The sequence below is a fragment of the Varanus komodoensis genome, unplaced genomic scaffold (genome assembly GCF_004798865.1).
Source record: "Varanus komodoensis strain SLA01 unplaced genomic scaffold, ASM479886v1 scaffold12, whole genome shotgun sequence".
Taxonomy (NCBI): Eukaryota; Metazoa; Chordata; class Lepidosauria; order Squamata; family Varanidae; genus Varanus; species Varanus komodoensis.
The window spans coordinates 26607567-26634864 of record NW_025335349.1 but is presented as its reverse complement, the minus strand read 5'-3'; the positions used below and the strand labels follow the sequence as shown (position 1 = coordinate 26634864).

The following is a 27298-nucleotide window of genomic DNA, read 5'->3' as shown; positions in this document are numbered from 1 at the left end:
CATCTCCAAGCAAGTGAGCCACCACCTCCCCCTTTGAGGACCCATGCGCTTCAGCATATCATGGCTTAATTAATGCACCACCATTTGTTATTGTAAAGGAAATGCCTCTTCCCTTTTGTCAGGTCAAGTTTAGGAAATCTGGACTGAAGGAGAACTATTCAGATGTTATTTAATTGAAAAGGATTCTGCTATTTTTTATAAATGGTAAACAACTTTATTTAATTGAAGAATGTTTAAGCATTCTGGATTATTATTTGAATAGTAACATTTTATTATCAATGTAAATAAGTTCCATTAATAAAACTTTTATTTCTTACTCATTTTGGAAAGTTATTTCTAGTGGTGGTTTCAGTCTTGTGCTACCCCATAGGGATCAGGCCACAGAGTATCTTTTATGTAGAAAGGGTTTAATTTCAGTGGGAGAAGTTACAACATACTATAGCTGAGACAAAGCTATTCTATTTCTTTCTCTCTTTTTTTGGCAGGGGGAATATACTCCTTGGTTTTGCCAAAATATATATTCCTTAAATGATCCTGAGTTACTCTTGTACACTGATGTGAGCAAGTTGGTACTTGAAGCAGGCCACTGACTGATTGTAAACTTCAGAGAGGTAGAATCAGGAACTGCCCAAGGAGCCCAGGGAGCAAACCAGTAGGCTTTATAGGCTAAACCTATAATCTTGAATTAGATCCAGCAATACATCAATGACCAGTGTGATTATTTTAACACAGCAGAATTGCCCAATTCCAGTTGGGCAATACTATTCTGTTGTTCTTTGTTGCGGCCTCTGTGCATCACACATATGGGTGCGGCACCTGGGCAGTGCCTAGGCCGGAAGATTAGAAAGCTAATGGTTTTGGCGGGAAAACTCCGCTCCCCTCCCCCTCAGTGGTATAAATAGGGCGGAGTGTCCGCCATTTTACTCAGTCTTTGTGACCGCCGTTCACTGTGCCTCGTGCCTGTTCGTCTCTCGCTTAGATCCTCATGCTCACTGTTCGTTTTACACTTTTTGTATATCTTGTTGCTGTCCTTTTCTTCTGCTCCAAGTTTTTTCTCTTAACCCATTCTTTCTTCAAACCTTTCATTTCTATTAAAAAAAATAAATAAATCTTACCCTCTGCACTATCTTCTCTCTTTCTTTTCGCAATGGCGCAGCGAGCGACTTTCCGCAAATGTGTTGAATGCGGTTCCAAAATGTCACCCGCGGATCCGCATGACCTATGGCTCCTCTGCCTTGGTGAGGGGCATAGAACCGACAGATGCGGCCACTGCTTGGCATTTACCAAGCAAGCTAGGAAAAATAGGGAGAATCGTCTCCGCAAACTTCTATGGGACCAGGCCTTGATGCAATCCGACCAATTGGTCTTAAGGCCTGGCTCCTCTTCGGCCGCACCCTCTCAGCACTCTGCCTCTACCGCTGGCGCGCCTTCGAAGCGCCCTGCCCCGGCTCCTGCCGCTCCTCCACAGCGTCCTTTGGACGAAGGCACCACCTCTATGGAGGCCCAGCAGCTACCTTCTTCCCCAGCCAAAAAATGGGAGAAGTACAAGCATACCGGCTCAGACAAGCCTTCCATGCATAAGAAGCCAAGGAAAGAAAAGGTGGACAAGCCCTCTCGCAAGGGCAAAAAACCCGACCACTCCAAACATTGTGGTTAGGGTTCATCAGGCTTTTCAGTACCGACCGCCGCTGCGGTACCGACTCCCTCGGGATTGGCCCTGCAATCTGCAATGCAGGTGACTCCACCGGGTTCCCCCAGGCAATCTTTCGGCCTGAGAATGCGACTCCTCAACAGCCGGAGGAGCTGCTTAGGGAGTCCATCTCTGATGGAGAGATCAGAGACTCCCCACCGAGGGAATGCTCTCCGACTCCAATGCCCATAGCTGAGCCACCTGCAGACTCACCATCGCCTCCCAGACATCGAAGCTGCTCGTCTGAGCACCGAGATGAGGATTGGCCAATGCCTGGATATGGTGGTTTCCCTAGCTGGGGTAATTACCAACCATATGCCCATTACCTCGGGATCGTAAGTCACCATCGATCCCAAGAGAGGCCCCATCTACGTCGAGGCATATGGAGAGGACATCCAACCTCCCCGGAAACCTCATCTTTGAGTGACTGCCACCACTACCACGAAGACTCGGATGAGTCGGAGGTCAGTTCTACGTCTCCTGATGTGGCTATCACCTCCCAAGGCCCCGCATCACCTGATGAAGCGCATGTCACCTTTGCGGAGCTCATCTCCCGCCTCATTCGGTCTCTGGAGATCGAGGCCCATCATCGCCCCGGTCCCAGTACCGATCATTTTTACGACATCGTCAGGGGAGAGCAGTCCGCAGCCGTAGCCCTTCCACTCATTACGACACTTTGTCAGGCTATGATCCAGCCCTGGGACCAACCAGCTCAACCACAGGCTATATCTCGTCAGTACGAGGCCATGTACTGGGTTTGGAAGGACGACATCCCATTCCTGCTCCGTCACCCAAAGCTGAACTCGGTGGTGGTTGAGTCCTCCCAGGCAGGGAGTCGAGGAGTCACACGGCCCCTCGTGACAAGGAAGGGAGGAAAATCGATATGCTCACACGTTGAGTCTGTGCGGCCTCTGGACTTGGCCTGCGCATATCAAATTATGAAGCAACACTGGTACATTACCAGTACTTCATAATGCAAAAACTGGATAACGTTGCCTCCTCCCATGCAGACCAGCAATCAGACTTGGCCAGAGTCTATAAAGGAGGTGATGCAGGTGGCGATACAACAGCTCTCCACTGCCAGGCACCACATGGAAACTGACTCGAGGGTCCTCGTCAGTGCCATTTCTCTGCGCTGCCACGCGTGGCTATGAAACTGTAATTTTCCAAACGAAATGAAGAGGAGGATCGAGGAAATGCCGTTTGACAGCACTGGACTTTTCCACCAGAAGACCGACCATAAGCTGAAGTCGATCCATGAATCGCGCATGACCGCACGCCGCATGGAGCTTCCTCAGCAAAAAAGTAAGTGGCAATGGCCTCGATCCTCCTATCACCAGCAATATCAGCCTCGACAGCAGTACCAGCAAAGACAGCAACGTTGAAGGCAGCAGCCACAACAATGCTTCTCCCAGGGCCGTCAACGTTTCGACACCGAGAAGCGCCAACGTTGATGGTCTGGGCGGACCATCCTCTCTCTCCACTCCCCACCTTCCCCTCTCCCTTTTGGGGACCAGCTCCAAAGTCAACTCCCCATTTGGGAGTTCATTTCATCTGATACGTGGGTATCATTCAGCTCGGATATAGGATAGACTTCAATGTTGTTCCTCCATCGAGTCCGATTTGTTTTACACCCTGTTCTTTGGTACTATGCGACGAAGTCTACCAACTGCTTCATAAAGGAGCGATTCGACAGCTGTCCCACTCTGAGGGATTGCATGGATTCTATTCCAGATATTTTATGGTCCCGAAAAGGGACGGTGGTCTTCATCCAGTCCTGGACTTGCAAAATGTTAATAGGTACAGCAAACCTAAAAAGTTTCGGATGACCACTTTACAGAATATCTTTCCATTGCTGAGGAGAGAGGACTGGTTCGCCTCACTGGACTTGAAGGATGCTTACTTCCATATTTCCATCCATCCTTCTCACAGGTGCTTTCTACATTTCACTGTCGGATCCGATATATTCGAGGTCAATGTTCTGCCTTTCGGTCTGGCTACTGCCTCTAGAGTTTTCACAAAGTGTATGACTCCGGTGTGCGCACACTTATGGACTCAGGGCATACAAATATACCCATATTTGGACGATTGTCTCATTGTGTCTCAGACTAGACACGACCTTCTCTTAGCTGTACACGAGACTTGCGCTCTACTTGATGATCTTGGACTTTGCATTAACCTCTAGAAATCGTCCCTTATTCCCACACAGGTCATCAACTTCATCAGAGCACGCCTCAATTCTACTTGGGAGAGAGCCTTCCTCCCTCCGAACCATCAACATGCTCTCTGCAGCCACATCCATCGAATCCGAGTACACAGAACGGTACCAGCCATAACCATCCAGAGACTACTGGGACACATGGCTGCTGCAATTGCCATTGTCCCGTACGCCAGACTGTGTCTGCGGCCCATACAGCTGTTCTTCAGCAGATCATTTCACCCACAACGGGATTCTCCCACTAAGCTGATCCGGATCCCGCTGTCGATCCTTTGTACTTTGACTTGGTGGACTATTCCAGACAACCTGTCTACCGGCATTCTGTTCCGACTGCCTCAACCAACAACAACCCTGTACACCGACGCATCCTTACTTGGATGGGGTGCAGCATGTTCAGGACTTCGGGTCTAAGGGACTTGGAACCGACAAGAAACAACGAAGCATATCAACTTCCTCAAACTTCTGGTGATTTTCAACGCTCTAAAATCCTTCGAGACTGTACTATGCGGTCAAGTTGTCCAGATTGCGTCGGACAACATAGCTGCTGTTTTTTACATCAACAAGCAGGGTGGGACAAAGTCACCAACTTTAGCACGTCTATCTATGGAAATTTGGGATTGGTGTATCCCAAGGGGCATACTACTCCTAGCGGTTCACTTGGCAGGAACCGACAACGTAGAAGCAGACACGCTGAGCAGACAGATGTCAACAACCCACGAGTGGGAGTTGGACAGACAAATTCACAAAAACCTCTTCCGTTTATGGGGTTACCCGGACATGGACTTGTTCGCTACCCAAGACAACAGGGTATGCGATTGATATTGTTCGAGAGCGGGTATCGGATCAGGATCGATAGGGAATGCTCTCATGATCCCTTGGGACAACATAACTTTCTACACGTTCCCTCCAATCCCACTTCTGACGAGAGTGGTGTTGAAAATAGTTCAAGACAATGCCACAGGGATATTAATAACCTCGTGGTGGCCGAGGCAACCTTGGTTTACCACTCTCCTTCGACTATCCAGAGGAATGTTTCTTCAGCTCCCAACAATTCCTCCATTGTTAACACAGCAGAACAGAGCGATCAGGCATCCAGATTTGACCTCGTTGAAGCTGACAGCCTGGTACATCAGCTAAACCATATGACTGATTTGATACCGACAACATCTCAAGCAATGGAGGACCTGGCTCAACGAACTGTACAAACGGCTCCTCCCTCGAATTCGACAACAACCGCTTCGATACCGACAGCTTTCGATCAAGAAATTCAAGCGATTCTCGAATCTGCCTTGAGACCATTCACCTGTCGGTCTTATGTGGCGAAATAGAAGAGATTCTCATCCTTTGCTGAATGCCATTCGTTTCCTCCTGGGATGGCTTCGATTGAGAACATCTTACAATTCTTCCTGGAACTGTACCACTCAGGACTTAAACCATCATCCATTAAAGTTTACGCAGCTGCCATGTCACATTATCGTGGCGCTGTACAAGGCTCATCGGTCTTCTCTCAACCTCTGGTTCGGCGTTTCATTAGGGGATTACAGAATTTACATCCTTCCATCCGACCTGCTATGCCAACATGGAGCCTTTCCGTAGTACTTCAGGCGCTTACAAAGCTCCCGTTCGAACCTCTGGCGACCGTTGACCTATGCCTTGTTTCTTGGAAAATGGCCTTCCTTATAGCAATCACATCAGCTCGGAGAGCTAGCAAACTTTGTGCTCTTCGAATAGACTCACCGTATTTGAATTTCCATAAGGAAAAGGTCGTTCTTCAGATGGATTCAATGTTTCTGCCTAAGGTGGCTATGCCGTTCCACATGAGTCAAGAGATTGTTTTGCCTGCGTTCTTTCCATCGCCTAGAACAGTCTCTTCACACGCTCAATGTTCAACGTTGCTTGGCTTTTTACAGATCTCATACAGAACCCTTCTGTCGTTCTAATAGACTCTTCATTAAGTATTCCGAGCATGACAAACCCTATTTATACCACTGAGAGGGAGGGGAGGGGAGTGGAGTTTTCCCGCCAAAACCGTTAGCTTTCTAATCTTCCAGCCTAGGCACTGTGCAGGCGCAGCACCCGTATGTGTGAATGCACAGATGGCCACTTGAAGAACATCAGTTACAAGTAAGCAACCTGCTTTTTCCAGGTTATCTTCATGGACAACCCTACTTATGCGGCATTATAATCATGTAATTGTTAATAAATTACCCTTTGATGCCATGCAGTTAAAAGAATCTTAATATTTCTTAAATAGTTGTTACAAATGAAATTAACAAAAAGTCTTATAGCTACATAAAGACTTGAAAATTTATTATGACTTCAGCTTTTGTGGACTGCAGTCTACTTCAGCAAGTAAAAGAATATTACTTAAAAGAAGTTTGCATCTGGACAGTAGGTCCATTAAAGCTTAATTCCATAATAAATGCATTTGTCTTTAAGTACCATGGTTGACAATCTGTACTTTTCAAAGCATACCACTGTATGTATTCAAGCACCATGCTGCCTGTGTTGTTGTTCATGGACCTGAATTTCCCCATTTCTTCAGTGTAGCCAGGGCTAAGATAGCCTCACATCCCAGCTTTGTGAAAACAGTGCAGATTGGATATGCTGAAGATGAAAGAGCTTTTCTACCTGAAACAATATAATCTGCCTGATAATTATGCCTAATTGCTGAAGGGAATGACTTGGTTCACATGGCATGCATTGTGGATAATTAACCACAGTAGGTTGCTATATCATGTGAGCCTGGACTACTTCCTACAGGGTGGCTTGTTCTTGGGCATCGTGCTACCCTAAGAACCTTCTGTGGTGGTTGAACTCACAGTGGATTGTCATGTTGTCTGAACCCAGGTGAGAAACCCTATCATGGGTCCAGGGAAACAGCATGCAGGCTTTTTGGTAAGCTCATTGGACCACCACCAGTGACAGCTGTTTCAAGCAATGTTCAAGTGGAACTTTGGAACAATTTGCACTGGCTCAATCTCCTTGATCTGTTGATAACCCGTATTTAGAGAGAAGTATGCACCCCTCAGAGCAGTATATTTCTCTGTTTAGCCCTGTAAAAACACTGTTTTAGTAGAAACTCTTTTCTTTTAACAACTGTCAAAATTCAGTGTTTCCATAAATGGGATGGAATGTATTTTTCACCTTTCCCAAGAACCTACAGTCTTGTGAAATAACAGACTGAGGGTTAGCAAAAAAAGAAACTCTCTTGTTTAGCAGCATGCTTTTTTTTTTAATTAGATGGAGATCTTATTCTGTAGGTCAAAGTATGCATCTGCAATTGGATAATTATCTTGAAGTTTTTGATCAGGTTGGTTACATAAGTAGAGGAATTGGGATCTTTGTCCTTCTATATACCAGAGAGGCACGTGTATGCAAATTGAATGAGCTTATGGTTGCTGAAAAGCAATCTTATTTTCTGATAGGTGTGTGGGTTTAAGCATGGTGATTTAATCCAATGAACAGTATAGAGCTGTGTGGGTCCTACTGTTGGTTATGAAATTAGGGTGATTGTAGACTTATTTATTGCATTCATACACAGCTTCAGTGATGAAATCTTTGTTAACCTTTGATACTATCCTTAAGCAAATCAGTACTGCCCTATTCTTGCCTCAGTTTTCCTATATATGAAAAGAGGACCATGTTTCATCCTTAAAAGTTAAACTGCAGCTATATACTTTTAGTTAAAACATTGTGATCCAATTCTGGCTATCTAGTGTAGTGTGCTTATTTTGGGCTGCTGGATAGACTTTCTAACATGAAGCTGAATTAGGAAGCCTATACATTTAGGAATAAAACACATTGAGAATTATGGGTAAAACCATGTAATCCTTCTGTGTACTCTCTCTCACTTGTAGATACTTGTCTGCCTTGGCGTATTTGTCTGCAATGCATGCATGTGCCAGTATGCTGGTGTTGCACAAGATATGCAATTGTCTTAAGGGTGGAAGGATATGCATGCAACATTTTAAAAGATACTATATAGCCAGAATCAGTTTCTGTTTTAAAACCTCTATTAGCAAATTGACTTCAGTGCCTCTTGCTGAGAAATTATGCTTTGAAATCTTGTAGTCGGCTGTAGGATTCTTTTCAAATATACATTGGTACCTTGGCTCACGAACTTAATCCATTCCACGACTCTGGTTGTGACCCAGGTGGGTTGTGAGCCAAGTCAAGTTTCCCCATAAGGTTTAATGTAAATAAGGTTCATCTGTTCTGTAACTATTTTTTTAATCACAAAAATTTGAAGCAAAGTGACAAAGAACAACAAAGATTGAGCACAAGCGCTGCCATCTCCCCCCCGCCCCCCAGCATGACCACAATTGTGTTTGTCTTCACTGTCCAAGTGTCGGGCATGATGGTGGTCGCGCTCAGGCAGGGAAGTCAGGCGTAATCAAGGCTAGCTCCCCCCGTCCCCCGCACACTTCTTCAGTTCTTTTGCATGATCAACAGCAGGAAAAGGAGCCCAATTTGGCTAGATTCCATTGCCCCCAAAGACCAAGCTGCTGGGCTGTATGGCATTAAGGAGTAAGGGCTCCTTAATGAGTGATGCCTTTTCACTCATTATCCTTTTCTTGGCATGGGGAGGAGCGCAGAGCTCTCTGCCTCTCTCTCGGGAGTTCATGCTGGCAGCAGTCCTGTCCACAGTATTGCTCTAGAGTTATGTGCTATGTCTGTATTACGCATTATAGTCATATGTTACACAAAATGCTGGCTATTCCAGCATTTTGGGGGTTATTTAACCTTTGCCCAACTTCTGTCAGCTCCCTGATCTTAGAGGTCCCACAGCTTCTTGCACCAAACTGAATTTTTGACACTCATGACATGTAGTGAGGAGACAGTACCATGAGCAAAGAGGCCAATCTCAGTGAGCTTAGATACACTTAAATCATGTGAAAGATTCAACACAGAACTACTCGAATGTAGGGAAAGAGTTGCAATTAAAGTTGAATTGATTGTACTGATACCTGGTTAGAAAATCTTGTATTCCTTTGCAGGAAATATCAAAAATAAAATTACCAGGCAACTCAGTTAAACAAGTGAATTCTAACATTTGAAGAGAACCCCACATTGTTCTTAGATGTTAGTACCAAGTCACTGGTGGGAAAGTTTGCTGTCATGCCAAATTAGTCTGCAGTTCATATATTTGTGATTCTTCACAGAAGCATGTATAATGACAAATAATTAAAATAATTAAATCAATGGAATAGAAAGTACACAATCAGAAGCCTCAGGAAGTCCCTCATGTATTTCATTTGCCTTGTATTTGTTGAAGGCTCCGGTCTGTTGAAGGATGACGTGCTGTGTTTATGGAGGTCTCCACTTGAGACAAGATGCTGACTTTTCAGGACTAGCAATTGACTTGTAACAGTTACTTTGGCAAAGTGGTTTTATTTCTCATGAAAATAACATGAGAAAACCAAGGAAACTTTCTTCTGTTGTGAGAAGTGTTCAGAAACTTCAGCTGCTAAAAATGTGCAGATTGGACTTGTCTGATGTATACTTGGCAGTTGATACTACACCATCTCTATATCAACATTCCTGGTTTGTTTCCAGGCAAAGTTAAAGGTGCTTTGCCTTTGCTGGGTTTGTAACCCATTAATATGTCCATAATTTATTATTATAAAGCCTTTTATATGTTTCAGTACCTAGTGAGACAGGACTGATAGGTACTAAGGGCAGGATCTTTTCAGTGAGGTTGGTTCTCACATTACTATGCTTCAGATGGGCAATATATATATTGTCTTCCATCAAAATTTGATGTTTTGATGCTTGATGTTTTATTTCGTTCTTTAGGGTACAGTCCTGTGATGATGCCAGTAAGCCCCCAAAGTTAGAAGCTTATGATCATCCAATGCAGAATAGGATTGACAGAGGTACTCTCTCCTGCTTCCTGCAGCTAAGGCATATTGGAGGTAGAGGGAGAGGGGCTGGAGAGGGCTCAGGATTGCTGACATCCTAGCCTCATGAGTTGCCACCCCTACCTGCACCCTGAAATATTTCCCTTTTTCCTTCCTCAGGGTTGCTTTTATGACTGTGGAGAATAGCTGGTACATTCTGTCCATGTTGGCTGTGATGGAGAGAGGAAATTGGAGCGCTGTCTCCAGCTTCAGATCTAGAAATCCAAATGCAGCGTTTCTCTAGAGTCCATAGTACTTACATATTGCCATTATGAACCAAAGGATTTTAGAATTGAGAACAGCTGTTTCATTTGATCATTTGGTAGTACAGCTATCAATAATTGACTGAAATTGATGTTTTGTATGGATGAATACTTCTACATATGACTATTAGTGGGAAACAAAAGGTGTAATGGAGGATCTTAAGTAACAGGTTTTTACATTTTGGATGTTTTGTGTGTGCATTATTTCTTTGGATTGGTTTTCCAGATGTATTGCAAAACCCTGTGCTGTGTGTCTTGACATTCAAGATGGTGGACCTTGCAGAGCTCAGCCCAATGCAATTCTAGAAAAAGTGTTTACAACTATTACTAAGGTGAGTGTGCCTTCAGAAATTGCTTGGGAGCCATAAAATGGGTAGGGGAAGGGGTTCGGAACCATATACACCATCTCCAGTTTCTTGGAGGAAAAGTGAGATACAAATGTAGCCCAAAAGATTTCTTTATTCTTGCTGTTGTAATTCATGGAGAAATACACTTCTTGCTATTCTTTTGCATATGATATTATGCTTTTCCCCCACCCTTATGTCTGCATGTGCATTTGTTGTGCAAGAGTCAACAAATTTTACCAGAGTTTAGTAGCCACTCTTTGTTATGCCTGCCAGCCAATTGTGAATCTTCTGTTCCTGCAGTAACAGTAAACTAATTCCTTGAGAAGTCAGATCTTAACACAAATCACAGGTAATAAAAGGAAGGCAGTTTTTTTAATTGTCTTTTTTTGTAAAGAGTAGGTTTTGGGGTCATTCATAGTTTCAGCACAAAAATCAGTCTTTCGCAAAGGAAGTATTATGCGTTAAGTGCCCATTTCCCTGGAACAAATGTGAGAGTTGGCAACATTAAAACAGACCAAACAGAAGAACAATATTTGAAAAATGAAATAAAATACAACTGTCAAAACAGGCTTCACTGATGTTCAAAAGAGCAATTATCTTCAAGTAATTTAACCATAAAGTAATCTAAGGTTATTCCTTGTATGTAGGTTGACAAACTTCACCTGGATTTTAATCATTACCTCATTCCTTCTTGTGCAAGATTAAGTAAATTTGTTCAGGATACTGAAGCCAAGAGACATACACCGTAAAGCTTCTGCCACATAGTCAGCACACAGCACCTGTGCTAGGGACGTAGATGCACACTTCAATACAGTTTTAAACCCCTTTCTCCTCCCCCACACCCGCACCCAAGTTGTAAGCAGTACAGTGTCCATTTTGTACAAACTCCGGATGTTTTAATCTGTATGTTAGATTTCCTTCCATCTCTGTCGATCTGTGACTCCACCTTCTCCAGACCTAATTGCAAATGTAGCAAAATTATATTCTTGGAGGTTGTTTCTTCTGCTGTAATCAGATTTATGCTAAGCTGCATTATGCCCACTCCCCATTTGCCCCATTCCACTGTAAAACATTTTGAATGTTTTCTGTTCCCAGCTTTGTCCTCTGCTTTTATCTCTGTGTCTCTTGATGCTGCCATTGCACAATAGTGGCAATGGTGCAGTGACCTAAAGAGGATACATACCAGGGCTGCAAACCCTTTTGGTTGACTTTCGCACCCACCCCAGCACCAAGCACAATCGCTCTCTTTCCTAACCCAGTTCAAAAACATGCTGTGCAGACACACACTCCACTTAAAGATCTGTCAGTAAACAGATCTTTTTCCTATTGCTGCATTGCATACCTACCATTAAGCTCACAAGGCATACAAATGCAAGTATGGACTGCAAATCCTTTATTCTCCTGTGGCTGTACAAGGGCAGGCTCTCATGCATAATTAGACATTCCTGAGCCCCTCATGATCTAGCCCCAGGGATTGTAACTAGCCAGAGAAAAACGTTTGGCTTTATTTGGCAAGCTGGCAAGTGTTTGTGTCAGAGCCCGGTCTTGTGTGTTTATATGTAATAACTTTTACTAGTAAATATTTGGAGTTGAAAGGTAAGTTAAAGGCAGTGGAACTGTATGTACCATCCCCTGGAAATATGCTCTTATTATGCATAAGAGATTTTGGTGACCAGAACAGTAACAACACCTGTATAACATGGTCCAAAGTGGAGGTCTAGGGATCTAGATCAGGATTGTGTCCAAAAAGGAGAGTTGGGCAGGCTTGGTTTCACCTTGTGAGTGGCCAGGAGTGCTAGGCTAGCCTTCCCCTAATCACAGCCTCTACTTGTAGATCTCAGGAATTCTCCAATTCAGTGGAGTTCTCAATATCCTGACTATAATTCTGTGTATATCTTCAACTGAAACAAGACAAACTGTTCCTTTCAATATAATAAACGGTGTAATTTTCCTGTAGTTCTTTCCTGTTCATTTGTTATTTCTTTTTTTACTTTGAAGTAATTCTTCTTCCATGGCAACTATTCTTATGCTGTCATTCACTTATCTGTTCAGTTTCTTAGAACTCTACAATAGGTTATCATGGTCACAATAGTATTTAACTGAAAAAGTACTATACAGTACTGACAATTTTACCTTAATGCTGAAACTAGTTTATCTTAAAGGTTTATAGATTTATGTATTTTCCCATAGCATGGATGGATTACAGAAGCTGGCTTAGTGAAAGAGTATACACATAGTGATATAAGCCATGATTTAGCACACTGCACATGACCCAAAAGAATTTACACAAAGTCTTAGGCCCACATGCTTCCTGATTCCTTCCCCTCCTTCTCCCACATTATCTAGAAGAAGAATGAGACAGCATTCAAGTTCAATTTACCAGTTGAATAATAATTCATTCCCTGGTGTCCTAGTTGCTATGGAGTCCCTAAAGGGTAAAAATTACCTTGTTTGCAAGCTAAATTTGAATCTTTAGGCCCTCTGTAAGTACTACAGATACCTGAAATTTGGAAGGTAGTGTGGGGCAGTCGAGGCCACATGTGGCCTATGTGTTGCCAAGCTCAATGCAGACTTTTGCTAAGAATTTGTTTTTCAAACAGATTATTTAACCATGATTACTTTTCCTAGCAAAATACTGTCTGTACAATTCCAGATAAATTACAGCAGGTTGTGGATCGAAGCATAATTGGGGAAGAATGGAAAGACTCTGTTTTGGAAGGTTGCTAAGGAACGAAAGAAATCTCTTTACATCTATTTGATCACCTCCTAGTGTCCGGATGCAAGAAGGTTAGAGGGATTGTCAAAACAACTAGATTGGGATGTCCGAAAAATCCAGCGCTGGTTTCGCCATCGGAGGAACCAGGATAAACCAAGCACCGTCATGAAGTTCTGTGAGAGCATGTAGGTTTGTGTGCAGTCCACCTCTTAATAGCTTCAGTTGTTTCTTTTTTAAAATTGACATGTTGTGGTCTCTGAATCTTTGATCAAAGGTGGTCTTTAAACAGTTGGCTAATTAACAATCAGCAAATAGTATGAAAAATTTGCTTATTATTTGCAAAGGCATTTGGATATTTGTTTAGCACATCCAAACTATTGGGTACAACAAAAAGTTCCTGGGTAGATACATCTCTTCCAGTTTGTCAGTGCCACCAACTCATATTTAGTAATGCTGGCAGATCACTGAGGCAACTGTCAATCTATTTGCAGGCTTTTAATCTTTTGAAATTATTTTTCAAAGAACTTCCTTGAATTTTTCCTGAACTTTTATTCCTTTTCTGTCCTACTTAAATTTATTTTCTTACCCTTTTCTGCATGGCTTCTATCACTGTAGTATCTGAGCAGCTTTGCCTTCCTGCCTGCTACTTTTATGGCTTCTACTTCTCTTCCTCAGTGGCTTCTTCCCCAAGATACTTGTCTTAGGTGAGTCGGAGTTTCATTTGACCTCCAGCTGTCTTTGGTCTATATTCTAAATTGGAAACTGGTTAATGTCTGATTGGGTATTTTTAACGTGTGTCTACTAGATTAGTGAACCTTGTGGGTGTCAAGACTACTGAATTGCCACGTGTAAACTTTTTTTGTTACTTGCACTAGTGGGTCTGTGTATTTAAAAATCTTTTAATGGTCATTTTATGGAATTAAATGTACACCCCTGAAGCACATTCATTTTTAAAATAATGTTACAGAGGTTGGTGGTGTTTAGCTGGTCATGAACAGAACATTACAGTTTTCAGAGGACAAATTATATGCTTGTGAGTTCTAGATTTGCTTCTGTTTCATGTTGGTCTTGGCTCTTACTACACCCCTGCTTAATGAACATTAAGATTTTAATGCCAGCTGTTTAATTCCTTTCTGTTTATCATTTTCAGGTGGAGGCTTATATTTTATTTATGTATATTTTCCTATGGATTCAGATTTCTTTGGTCGGTGAGTGTTTGGTGCTCAATTTATACTAAGCAAACCTGAAATTACAGATTTGCCTGACCATTTCGTACTTCCCTAGCATTTTTAATTGAATTCCCGCTTCCCCATTTAATTACTTCTAGCAGTCCAGAAAGGATAGCCTTTATATCATGCATTACAGAAAGGCTATGTTTCCTTGTTTCTCAACAGAGAACCAGGCATACAGATTTGTGATTTATTATAATGCTCTTTGTTGTTCTGTGGAAAGGGTGCTGGTCCTTCTCCTTTGGTTGTTCTCTTGTAGTGGTTTTTATGTGCCTGTGTATAGCACTTTTCTTTTAATAAATGAGAAACAGCACATTTTTGCCACTTCAAATCACTGCCATACAGCACAGCTACAGATGAGGTCATTCATAAGACCAGTTTATTTGGATAGTGCCCTGATTATAAGGAATACTTATTTACCGTATCACTGAACAGTTTGCTTTGCTCCCAGGTTACAAAAGCAAGCAGAGTAAATCAGATCTTGGAATAAATAATAGACCAAGAGTGAGAATCCAAATAAAGGTATTAACAGGTTCATGCAGGGCAAAAAGCATATATGACGCTTACGAATTATGTTAGCAGGTTATTTGTCAAGAATAGTATGAACTTTTTCCCCCAAACCATAAAAAAACAGTCTTTTTAAGAATTGTCTTCTAGGTACTATCTTGAATAGGATGCATTGCCGTGACAGACATGAGGATCTTGGCAAACTATGTCATTTAGTTCTTTACTAGAAGGATGAAAATTACATTATTCAATAACAAGCAGTTAAAATATCAAGGTGGAATCCAGTGATGCTATTCCACTTGTGACATAGCATTTGAAAAACTGAATGCCTCTGCTAATGGAAGGAGCCCAATTCCTTCCCCTTTGTGACATCCTTTCAAGTACTTGTAGAGTGCATATCTCCCCATAGTCTTCTCTTCTCAAGGCTAAACAAGCCCACTTCTTCTCACAGGGCTTTGTTTTCAGTCCGTGGACCATCCTTGTTGCTCTCCTCTGAACCCTTTCCAGTTTGTCTGCATTTTCTTAATCTGCTTTGCTCATCTGGAGACACAGTACTGGAGATGAGGCCTAGGCAAAAGGAAACTAGTATTTCACATGATTTGGAAGTGATATTTTTATTAATGCAGCCTAAAGAGCATTTGCCCTTTTTTGCAGTCTCATCACATTGTTCATTCATATTCAGCTTGTGATCTCCAACAGTTCTAAGATCCTTCTCATGTGCAGTATTGTTGAGCCAGGTATTCCCATCTTGCAATGATGTACTTGGTTTCTTTGCCCCAAGTGGAGAACTTGGTGTTTCTCCCTATTGAATTTCATTCTATTGTTTTCAACCCAGCATTCCAGCCTGTCAAGAGCACCATGAATCTTTTGCCTATCTTCCAGGGTATTAGTTATCAGTTGAGCCAAATATTCCCCATCTTGGTACAAACTTTGCAGAAGTCAAGATTTATTATGTCCACAGCATCCCCAAATTCCATCAGGGAGGTTACCCAGTCAAAATATGAAAAAATTCTGTTCTTGAGCTGCCAAGGGCAAGGGGAATCGGCATATTTGAGCGTCCTTCTATCAGCAGAGGCACCTACTGATCAAAAGTAGAATGACACCAATGGATTCCACCCCAGATATTAATCAATTAAAGATGAAGGCCTAGCAGTTTCTACTATTATTCAGCACACCTCACTGGTTTGTGCCAATGGGTATATGGAAAGAATAATTTGGAGTACAGTGAACACTTTGGAGTATGAACTCCATTGTCTTTTTGGATCTGGAGATGAAGAGTAACCATGGTGCCATCTTAACAGAAAGTAGTCTGACAACTCCAGCATTCTCCACCTATCCATGCTAATTGGGCAAATGTAGAATGAGTAAAAATAGAGTTTGCTAACTTTCCAATTAACAAGATACTCTACTTGTTTGCTTTATTTATTTATTTATTTATTTATTTATTTATTTATTTATTTATTTATTTATGAGACTTCTATGCCGCCCCATTCGCTGAAGCCTCTGGGCGGCTCACTCTAACATGGATGATGACCCTTCAGCGTAGGGGGACCCAAAACAGAGTGATCCAATAATTTTAACCTGCATATTTTTTCAAATTCTTAGTTTAAGAGGGATTAGAGCCTTATTTGGCATCCTGAAATATCTTGTAGGAGAAACTAGTATCTCCTGATACTGCTGTATAGTGGAGGGATCCCCAGCACGGTGCTCATGGGTACCGTAAAAACAATTTAAAATCTCTCCTCCCCACACTTTTATGTGTACATGGAGATGTATGAAGTGCACACAACATTCTAACAATTCTAACAGGCTTCAACAGAAGTGGACCAAATAGATATTCATTTGAAAGTGATGTCTGTGAACCATTTTCCATGTAGCAAAAGTGTTGTAAGCATCAGGGACTGCTGCTTTGCCTCCCACTACGGAGAAGTCTCAGAGCCAACATTTGAAATAACTAACTGTATTTTTGAAAAACGATGCAAAGGAATGAGTTTTTCTTCAGGCTATGCAGTAGGTCAGATTACAAACAGGAGTTGTAGCAATAGGAGTGGCTACCTTTATCAAATAAAGCAGCCCATGGAAAGAACGTTGACCCAAGATAGATGGGAAATGATTAGTCCTCCCATTCTGGCTATCAGTACCATCCATATTTTGCTATTAGGGGGAAACTTTTACTGGGGGAAAATTGAGCAGCAAATATCTTTGCATGGCATGTTAACCTAAGCTGATCTCTCCCCTCATTTAATGCCTAACCTTGGGGACTGTAATTTCTAGTGCCTCTTCCCTCTCCTACTGCAGTATTTTCATTTCCACCGTTTCAGAATAGCTTTTGAGGTTATTCCACACATTCCCATGTAACTCCATCTGCTGTGACCTTGAAACACCTGCCATATCAGTTACCTTCTCAGCCATCTCATCTGAGTCAAAATCAAACTCTACCTTTTCTTCAGGTGCCTTTGCAAAGGTACTAAACTTGACCCTCATAGTAAAGACAACAGTCCATTCCATTATAGGAGCCAAGTATTTATTCTTTCAGTTTTGTAATATCAGTCTACTTTCAGGAATGCCCAAAGAATCCATTTTCTCTTCTGTTTGTTAATTTATGTGAAGCAGGTAAATAATTTAAAAGAATGTATACCTCAGTGAATAAAGACTGTTCAGTACAACATTTAACTGTGTAATAACCTCCTCCTAAAAAGAAACAAGTACTGGATGTTGCCAAAATGTATCTTTAATGGAAGTATCGGTACTGCCATCAATTAGCTGAATTAGATCATCTCTTTCTAAAGAGGCATTGCAATGTCCAATAGAAACAAAAGGTTTCATGAATAACACACAGAAGATTGATACATGCAACCAAAGTTGCAATCCACTGATTAGGCATCTTGTGCCCATGAATCCAGAAAATTTAGGGAGCCTTCCTGTAGTTCATTAGAGATGTGACTGAATGTAAGAGTGCAATTTTTTTTATTCAGCATCCTTAACCTATTCCTCAGAGGAACATCCCAATGACTTGGCAGCTGCCCTGTCTCCTTTCTTCACTTCCTTCAGGTTATCCCATCTCCAAAATCTGGGTTTGAAGGATTGTTTATTCCTGTAGAAAGTCCTTATTCTTTTTACAATCCTGTAGGACTCAAAAGTGAGTCTAGACGCAGAATAAATTAAATAACCTAAATGTTTTCCAACAATATTTATTTATTACATGGTTATAGCTGAAGCTGTCTTGTATAATAGATTTTTTTCTAGCTAAAAGAAAATTAATCTCTCTCTCTTCCTCTTCCTCTTTCATAGTCACCCTGGTTTTGGGATACACGACAATGCTGGTACAACTATCCTTTTCAGGTATGTGTCAGTTTTACCGTTACATGCTCGTAGCAATGCTATGCTAAGACAGTTTAGAAGATGTTTGGCCCTTTGTTGAGTATGAGTGTACAATTTCGCAAGACCTTCAGATTTTGCCTAGTAACTTACTTTGTGAGCCAGCAGTTTGCCTTAGAGACACTGATGAACAGAATGTTCCTGTTTGCAAGGGCTTATCCATTCACCTTGATGGAAGGCAGTTCCAAGAACATGGAACAAATGTCAAAATGAATAAGGCCTCCTGAACTAACCTTTATATAGGTGCATGTTACATGCCATGGAGTTCTGATTCATGAAAGCCCATGCATGGGATTTGCAGTGTATTGTCCTGGTTATGTTGAAAGGGAGATTCTAGGGATATAGGTCAGGTCTTTTCCATTGTCATTATATGCTTTGTCAAGCATCTCATTTTTGCCCCTCCTTGGAATTGTCTCTTTATCATAAGATTTATAATGTATTTGAGTTAAATGAAGGAGGCAATTATCAATTACTAAAGGCCTGTCATATTTGACAAGATGGGACAAAGAGACTTGAGTTCTTTCTGCTTTTCTTACCGCAGGCTGCAGCTGCTTTTTAACTTCCCATCCACTGTTGAAGCCACTGCCTCAGAGATGGTTTGGCTTGTTCCCCCCCCCCCCCCCCCCCGAGATCTTAATTTGCTCTCTGTTCCTTGAAACTAAACCAGGCATTTAGGATATGAGGAAGCCTAATGCTGTTCCTAGCACCCAGTAGCTGCATTTATGATAAAGATGGAATGCAGGAGGCAGTTCTCTGTGTTAGCCCTTTCTCTCATCTCTCTTCCTGATTTTAGGGGACATTAGAAATACCATCACCTCCCAGTAGTGAAAGAGCTGTAGTCTGGAAGTGGAGGAGATGCAGTTCTTTCTCTCAGGCATCCTTGATGGTGGTGGTCAGGCAGTCAGATGTCAGGCATAGTGCAAGTTTTTGCTGTTGTCTCAGCATTTGGCTTAAGTGGAAATGATAGTTGCTTCGTTTATGTTAAGGGCACAGCTAAACATGTTGGACGATTTGTGGTCAAATCCCTTACAGTCTTAAAAATGTAACAGCAACTGTATGCAAGGAAGTCAGGGTGGGAGTGGTAAGACAGAATAGCTTCTTTGTTATTAAAATAATGGAAGCTTACGTTCAGACTTGTCTCATGTACAGAGTGGAAGGAGATCAGTTCCTATTAGTTCAGTCTTTAAATAGTTTTTTATGCAGATGTCTGATGACTCTTTTAAACAAACCTTTCTTTTGATTTTTCAGTCCATAACACCTGGTCTTTACTACTATTATATCACACAGCTTGCCTTTTACTGGGCTCTTATGTTTTCGCAGTTTACAGATATAAAGCGAAAGGTAAGAAATAAGCCTGTTTCCAGAAGCCATGTGACCATCCCTTCACTCTTTCTCAATGAAAAGAATCAGTCCATACCTAGCAATAGAATGACCAGTTATATCTATGAATAAAACATACTTTGATGATAGGACTTTCATCAAAATGCAAACTTGTTATAATTGTATGCATATGTGTGTGTGTGTGTTAAGATTGCTCCTGTGAGGCTGGATAAGCATTTTATCATTTTCTAGCTGCTGGGCTGGTTGATTGAAAGGTTGACAGTTCAAATCTGCAAATGGGGTGAGCTCGTAGATAAAAAGGTACCACTTTGGTGGGAAGGTAACAGCATTCTGTGCACCTCGGTGTTTAATCATGCTGGCCACATGACCACGGAAACTGTCCGGGGACAAATGCTGGCTCCCTTGGCTAGGAAATGGAGATGAGCACTGCCCCCTGGAGTCAGACATGACTGAACTTTAATGTCATGGGAAACCTTTACCTTTTAATAGAAGAATCCCTCTGCATGGTTTTTTATATTCTTGATTTGGCACTTCAAAGTTAACTTGGAAACCTGGGAGGTGGTTTTAGGAGAGCTTAAAAAAGCTTTTCTTCATCTGGAAACATTATATTGAGTATGTCTGGACCTTCTTGAGTGTCCTGCAGCAAACAGCTACCTCTATCTACAGGACATTGCTTTTGGAGGTCCAGTGTGACTGTGGATGTGGTATGTGTACAGCATATACTGTGAGGGCCAGGCATGTGTCTAGACTTTTCAAAACTGTCCAGGTGAGTGTCAGTAGTCTTCTGGTCACATTACTCAGTCATATGATTCATTCTCGCTCCACACTGTCCTTTTCTATGGGCATACTGTTAATTCTTTCAGGACAAAGTCAAATTCATGTTTTGATAGAAAAAAGACCTGCATCCCTCAGCCAGCTCCAACGTGATCCTCTAGCATTCCGCATTCTTCAAACCTGTTTCTTCTGTCTGTTCTCATTTCAGAATTGATAGGCTTCTGCGTTTTGATCATCTTCAATGAGACAGATATTAGTTGTGATTTAGATGCTTTGATAGTTTGATCATGCCAATTGATTATATTTTCAGTACTGTTCAAGAGTTTTTGAAATCTTTGATTATAGAAGAAATTTAATACTTCTCTGATTGTTAAAAGCAGAGTTCTTAAAATCATACAGGCTGTTTCCCTGTGTAAGTTCAAGGAGGCCATGGTGATAGAGGAAACAGCAAAAATAAAAAGCAACTGAAAATTAACTGATTAAATAAAAACATGTAGACTAGATATGTAGAGAAAAACATATCTCCAGTAAAAAATCCTAGATGCAAAAAGAATCGTTATACCTTCTGTATGATGCTGTGTTTAACAAAGAAAACAAAGAAATTTGAAATTTAAAGAAACATTAAAAAGAAAGATTGAAGCCCCAAACTGCAAACACTGACTAGGTTCACACAACAAAGCCAACCCACATGCAGTATTGAATATAGGTTGAATGTGGGGCTATTATTGAACCTTAAGTTGTAGTGTTGTGTGAACCCAGCCATTGGCAGCATTTCCATGGTTTAGTGCAACATGGTTTAGTGCAAACTAGAATGAATTCCCTTCTCTCTCCTTCTCTCTTGTGTCTGTGGGGAAACATTCAGAAACTTTTGTTTTTTTGTTATCTATACCTTATCCCATCATCTGCAGCAACAAGCTATGATCAACCCTAACCATGGTTAGTTTTAAATAAGCCAACCTCAAACCTTGATTTCTGATGTTTGCTTAATGAAGCTTAACATAATTTCTGGTTCAAACAACATGGCAAATTGCAGTTAACTAAAAGCAACCACAGAAATTTCCAGTCACTTTATCCTTGGCTGTGGAGAATATAGAACCTGCTCTACTTCAGCAAAAACACTACATTTGAGCCACTCATATGGCTTAATCTAGTCAAGAATGCTGGTCATGATAAATTGTTGCATCAAGAGAGTTGAGTTGCTCAGTGGAGAAATGCACATGGCAAAAACAAGGTGCACTATTCCTTGACTTCAACCACAGTATTAGGGAAAGTCAGACTGATGTAACCTTGCCTACTGCTTATCCAGCTTTTCCACGTGGATATGAATGGAGTATGGAGTGGTGAGGGCAAGCACTTGATTAGGCCTACCTGCCTAATTAAATTCACAAAGGTGAAACTGATGCTGTGAGAGTGATTGATGTCTCCTTGTGGAAAGAGTTTTTATCTTGCCTAAAAGAGGCAGTAATAACACCTTTGTTTAAGAAACCTCCTCTTGGCCCAGGAGATCTAACTATAGGACTAATCTCAAATGTGCTAACCACCAATTGTGCACTGGCTTCCTGACTTTTGTGAAATTTTCCTCCATTCTAAAAAGTTGGTATGGGACTCCTTACTGGTAGTGAGGGCCTTAAGCTACAGTATGCTGGTTGTTTTGTATTTTGTGCTTTCTTTGTCTTAGGCCCTGCGCATTACTGGAATGTATCTCCTCCAAGTTATTTGATTCCCCAACATTTAATTTAGTCCTCTGGCTCAAAGAGTATTTCCATCACTAGTCTATAGCGCCCCACCCAGCTGAACCTTATCTTCCATCTCTGTGTGTGTGCGCGCATGTACATATGTATATAGATATGTGCATGTGAGAAACCTCTGATAGTAATTTGGCACTTTGAGAGCAAAGTGCTACCAATAGATTGGTGATGCCCAGCTCTGTTGCTCATCTCTTAACAGAAAGGAAACAGTTGGTGTTCTTGAACTTGTCTGAGTTAGATAATGGGCTGGATGAGGATGAACAGCTGAGGTTAAACTCAGACAGTGGTGACATCATCATCAGATTTGTAAGGAGCAATATCAGCTAAGATAAGCACTGTTGCAAAACAGAGGAAATGGCCTTGATATTTGAGTGGGAAAGGATAACGCTTCTAGAACATGGTGATAGTTATGTACATGAAGCCCAACAAATAAGAGAGAAACCTACCAGTTTTTTTCAGACTATTTTTTTCCTGACAAATTGGACAAATGGATTATTTCCTTTTAGTATTTAAGAATGTTAATATATAGTTATCCAGCTTTTACTATCCTCCCCCACAATTGCTAACAACTATGTAATCACAGTTTTATAGAAAGACTAGAGATACAACATGTCTGGATATAATGAAACCATCTGGAAATTTTGAAAAAAAAATCTGTGTAAGGTGCACACTGTAATTATTTATTCCATTCCTTACTAAAATTAAAGATCTAATATATCATTTAATGATAGACATTCAGGGATGCTCCAAGTTACTCTCAGTTTTTCAACATGTGAGTAAAATGACCATATAATACAGTCATTGGAAGGAAATGTGCAGTTTGGGATTAGTTCTACAGAGTTCTGTGTTTCTTGGCTTCTTCTCATCAGATGCTGTAGCAATCAATTTAATGTACTTCTGATCTAAAACCCACATTTTTTTTTAACTTAAGGTTTCTTTCCCAGTGGATTAAAATCTCAATAGGTTTTCTGTCAGACCAGATATCCCTACTCTTTACTCCACAAACAAGAACAGGTGAGGAATTTCCCTAAACTTCCTTGTAAATAGGAACAGATGCTGAACATCAGTCTTACTCTGTCTCCAGTTCTTCCTGCTTTTTAGAGGATTCAGATGTTTTAGAGACTACTTGTTGATTTTTGCTCTAGTCGGTCATTAAAAAACTAAAATTTAATGTTACATATATTTTAGGATGCTCACAATCTTCACATTTAGTATATTAAATTTAAAAGTATAGCATATTTAGATAATTACAAATTTATTAACTTGAGTTTGCCTTTAAAGTTTTAATTACAATGTTGTAAGCAAACCCAATTAAACATAACATAGCTTTAGGAGTATAAAGCCTGCTTTATGTTCCTCCATCAGCCCTTCACATATCTCTGTAGACTAGACTAGTGCCTGTGAGACTGATGGGAGTCCGAAGTATCTATAGAGCACCAGTTTAGGGAAGGCTATCCTAAATCAACAAAGTGAGTGTAGATGTGTAAAGAGCACTGAAAAAGTATTGTTTATTTTTCAGAAAAATGGAAGAAATAGTATTTTTTCCATAGCATCAAACTTTCTGGAATATTTACTTCCCTAAATGAAGGACAGTAGGGGAGAAATAACAACAGCAAAGATTCAGATGATCTTTAATGCAATTACTACTGTTCTGAATTTTTAATTAATCTATAGAGCTATGGGACAGCCTGCCATTCAATTAAATTTATTTTTGAAATATTTTGTGGTCTGAAGAGGTACTACTAAATTATATTTTATATATAATCACCAGTAAACATGTTCTTTTCAACGCAAATTAATATTTGTTTGATGCCATTATTTGCTGTTTGTAAGGCACTGGATGGGAACATTGAAAGCAGACCCACATTTATTTATTAGATTTGTTCAAAAGCCACCTGTTAGCATTTTGATCTCTGGGCAGCCATTACAATATAAAATCAACAAATAAAATTAATAAAATAATACAATTAAAATATAATAAATTAACAGAATAAAATCACAATAAAACAGTTAAATAAAAATAAAACATACATTAACATAATTAAGAACTTATGCATTGATATAAATAGTTTAGATGATGCCAGAGGTGCACCAGAAAAGGAGTTTTTGAGCGACAACCCAACATATTCAATTTTGGATGGAAAAGAAGATGTTATTCCAGAATGATTTCTACAGATGTACACATGAGAAACATGACATCTGGTTTGACCATTCTCTTTGTGTAGGACTGGGCAACCTGTGTGTGGCCCTTGGCCTAATATCAGAAGCCCTCAGTCTGTGAACAGTTCATTGCTCTGACAAAACCAGTCTGTCATAGAATCACAGAATAGTAGAGTTGAATGGGCCCAGAAGGCCAGCAGGTCCAACCCCCAGCTGACTGCAGGACACCCAAGTTAAACTGCCCCTCCCATATGGCTGTCCAGTTGCATCTTAAATGCCTCCAGTGTGGGAGAGCCCACAACCTCACTTGGTAATCGGTTTCATTGTTGTACTGTTCTAGCAGTCAGGATTTTTTTCCTGCCATCTAGCTGGAATATGACTTCTATACTTTGAACCCGTTATTCTGTGTCCTTCACTCTGGAATGATCGAAAGAAGTTCCTACCCTTCCTCTTTCTTGACAGCCTTTCAAGTACTTGTAGAGTGCTTTCATATCTCCCCTCAGTCTTCTCTTCTCAAGGCTAAACATGCCCGCTTCTTTCAATCTCTCTTCATAGGGCTTTGTTTTCAGTCCCTGGACCATCCTTGTTGCCCTCCTCTGAACCCTTTCCAGCTTGTCTGCATTTTTCTTAATATGTGCTGCTCATCTGGAGACACAGTACTCCAGACACAGTACTTCAGACGAGGCCTAACCAAAGGGGAACTAGTACTTCACATGATTTGAAAGTGATACTTTTATTAGTGCAGCTTAAAAGAGCATTTTCCCTTTTTACATCCACATCACCTTGCTGATTCACGTTTAGCTTGTAATCTGCAACAATTCTAAGATCTTTCTCATGTGCAGTATTGCTGTGTCAAGTATTCCTATCTTGAAATGATGTACTTGGTTTCTTTGCCCCAGGTGGAGAACTTGGTGTTTGTCCCTATTGAATTTCATTCTATTGTTTTCAGCTCAGCATTCCAGCCTATTGAGAGCACCATGAATCTTTTGCCTGTCTTCCAGGGTATTATCAATTTTGTATCATCTGTGAATTTGATAAAAATTCCCTGTACTTCCTCATCAAAATCTAACTAAAGTGTTGAAGACCACTGGGCCCGGGGCTGAACCCTGGGGTGCCCAAGTTGTTACCTCTCCCCAGCTTGAGAAGGTGCCATTAATGAGCACTCTTTGAGTCCAATTCAGTAGCCAACTGTGGATCCACCTGATAGTTGTTCCATCTAGCCTACTTTTTTCTTCTTTGCTAATCAGATTATCATGGGGCAGTTTGTCAAAAGCTTTGCTAAAACCAAGATAATATCATGCCCACAGCATTCCTACAGTCCATCAGTGAGATTATCTGGTCAAAATATGAAATCAGACTGGCCTGGCAGGATTTGTTCTTGAGAAATATATGTTGACTTCCATCAATCACTCTAATGTTTTCAAGGTGTTTAGAAACTGAATGCTTTATAATCTGCTCCAGAATTTTCCCAAGCATTGATGTCAGACTGACTGGTCTGTAGGAGTTCCCAGGTTTTTCTTTTCCTTTCTTGAAGACGGGGACAATATTAGCCCTTCTTCGGCCATCTGGTACTGGCTCTTTCCTCCATGATTTCTCAGAGATAATAGAGAGTGGCGCTAAGAGTTCTTCTGCCAACTTCTTTATCAATCTAGAATGGAGTTCATTGGGTCACAGAGATTTGAATTCATTATTTTTTAAAATTTTAATAGTTAATTATTAAGTAATAACAGTGCAGTAGAAAATGAAATCCATAGCAACAAAAACTTAGAAAAAAACCTTACAATACAAATAAATTGCATCATATAAATTGGTCAGAAAAATGAATATTTTGTTTATTTGATAATAAAAAAGTGCACCCCCACACTGGGACCTTTGATCCTTAATCTTGAGCTGCCATCCTGCTCCTTTAGCTTGTACTTTCTCTTCATCAGGAAGGTCATAGATCTTTTGGAAGAGGACTAAGCCAAAGTAGGAATTATGCATTTCTGCCTTTTCTTTGTCATCTGTTATTTTTTTGCCGCCCACATTGACTAACTGTACCCCCATTTCTTTCCTCTGGTTTTTACTTTGAAAATGCCTGAAGAACACTTTTTTGTTGCTCTTAGCATCCCTTGCTATCAATTCATTCCTAGCTTTAGCCTTCCTGACTCCATCCCTGCAATTCTGTACTATCTGCCTGTATTCTTCCATTGTAGCCTGGCCTTCCTTCCACCTCCTGTATGTGGTCTTTTTATTTTCAGTTAATTTCTAAGCTTCAGAAGTTTAATATTCTGATTGTGAATCCTCCCTGAAAAGTTACTGTGCATTACCCCTTTCAGTAAAACATTTTCAGAGAGATGTCTCAATGGAAACTGCTCCGAAAGTGCTCTTATACATATGGTTATAGGAGCCGACCTTTCATTTAGGCACTCTGGCTAGTGTAATTTCTCTCCTTTTGCTGACTGTTGGGATTGTTGGCTCCTCTATATGTGGGCGTACATACTTTATTTTGCTAAGGAAGCTCTAATAAAATCTTACCTGGTAGTCTATTGGAAGGCTGGGGATCACATGCGTCAATATGTTGACGTAGTCAATTGGAAAATTAAAGGAAAAGCTTTGAAAATGGGCCAGCAATTATTTTAATTGCTTTGTTTCATGTATGCTTTTTAAGACTTGAGTTCCTGATTGCGGCTTAAGCATTGGGGTTTCATCATTCTGTAGCATGGTAGTTATTCTTAGAACAAAACAAAATTAAAAAAAACGGCCAGAGATGGAGAGTAGTGCTTGTGGGATTTTCTGCCTCATATGCCAAAATAATTTGGCTTGCTCTGGGTACTTGCCTTGTGCGGGAGGGGACACCATTTGCTACACTGCCTCAGGCAGACAAGGATAGGTTGCTTATCATGAGTCTACAAGAAAAGACTACCAAGATACAAGACTGAAAAGCTGCTGAAGGGAAAAAAGGTCCAGTATCTTAAAATGCCATCAGAAATTTCTCTCAGAGCAATATCTTTACAGATAAGATTTTTTCTTTCATTTTCTCTC

The 27298-nt window shown here is 40.8% G+C and overlaps 2 protein-coding genes across 4 annotated transcripts in view; both read left to right on the top strand.

The window, feature by feature from the left end:
• CERS5 (ceramide synthase 5) overlaps positions 1–27298 on the top strand; it is a 62651-nt gene that overhangs the window by 10828 nt on the left and 24525 nt on the right. Inside the window, exons 2-6 of one of the 3 annotated variants that reach the window (XM_044422019.1) lie at positions 10301–10406; positions 13192–13322; positions 14288–14345; positions 18165–18215; positions 19500–19592. In XM_044422019.1, coding sequence (XP_044277954.1) covers positions 10301–10406; positions 13192–13322; positions 14288–14345; positions 18165–18215; positions 19500–19592 — 439 coding nt within the window. Of the gene's footprint in view, positions 1–10300; positions 10407–13191; positions 13323–13752; positions 13842–14287; positions 14346–18164; positions 18216–19499; positions 19593–27298 lie in introns of those variants that run through there. The other 2 variants (XM_044422021.1, XM_044422020.1) reach the window with 2 other exon arrangements.
• Positions 7–5828, top strand: LOC123019264. Its single transcript, XM_044422022.1, has 2 exons — positions 7–5407; positions 5819–5828. Exon 1 carries the CDS (start codon positions 4286–4288, stop codon positions 5234–5236), a length of 951 nt encoding a protein of 316 aa, XP_044277957.1. The 5' UTR covers positions 7–4285; the 3' UTR covers positions 5237–5407; positions 5819–5828.

Bases quoted from the DNA above. Each gene is read 5' to 3' on its own strand.
- LOC123019264 (XM_044422022.1), top strand. From the start codon at position 4,286: ATGGGGTGCAGCATGTTCAGGACTTCGGGTCTAAGGGACTTGGAACCG.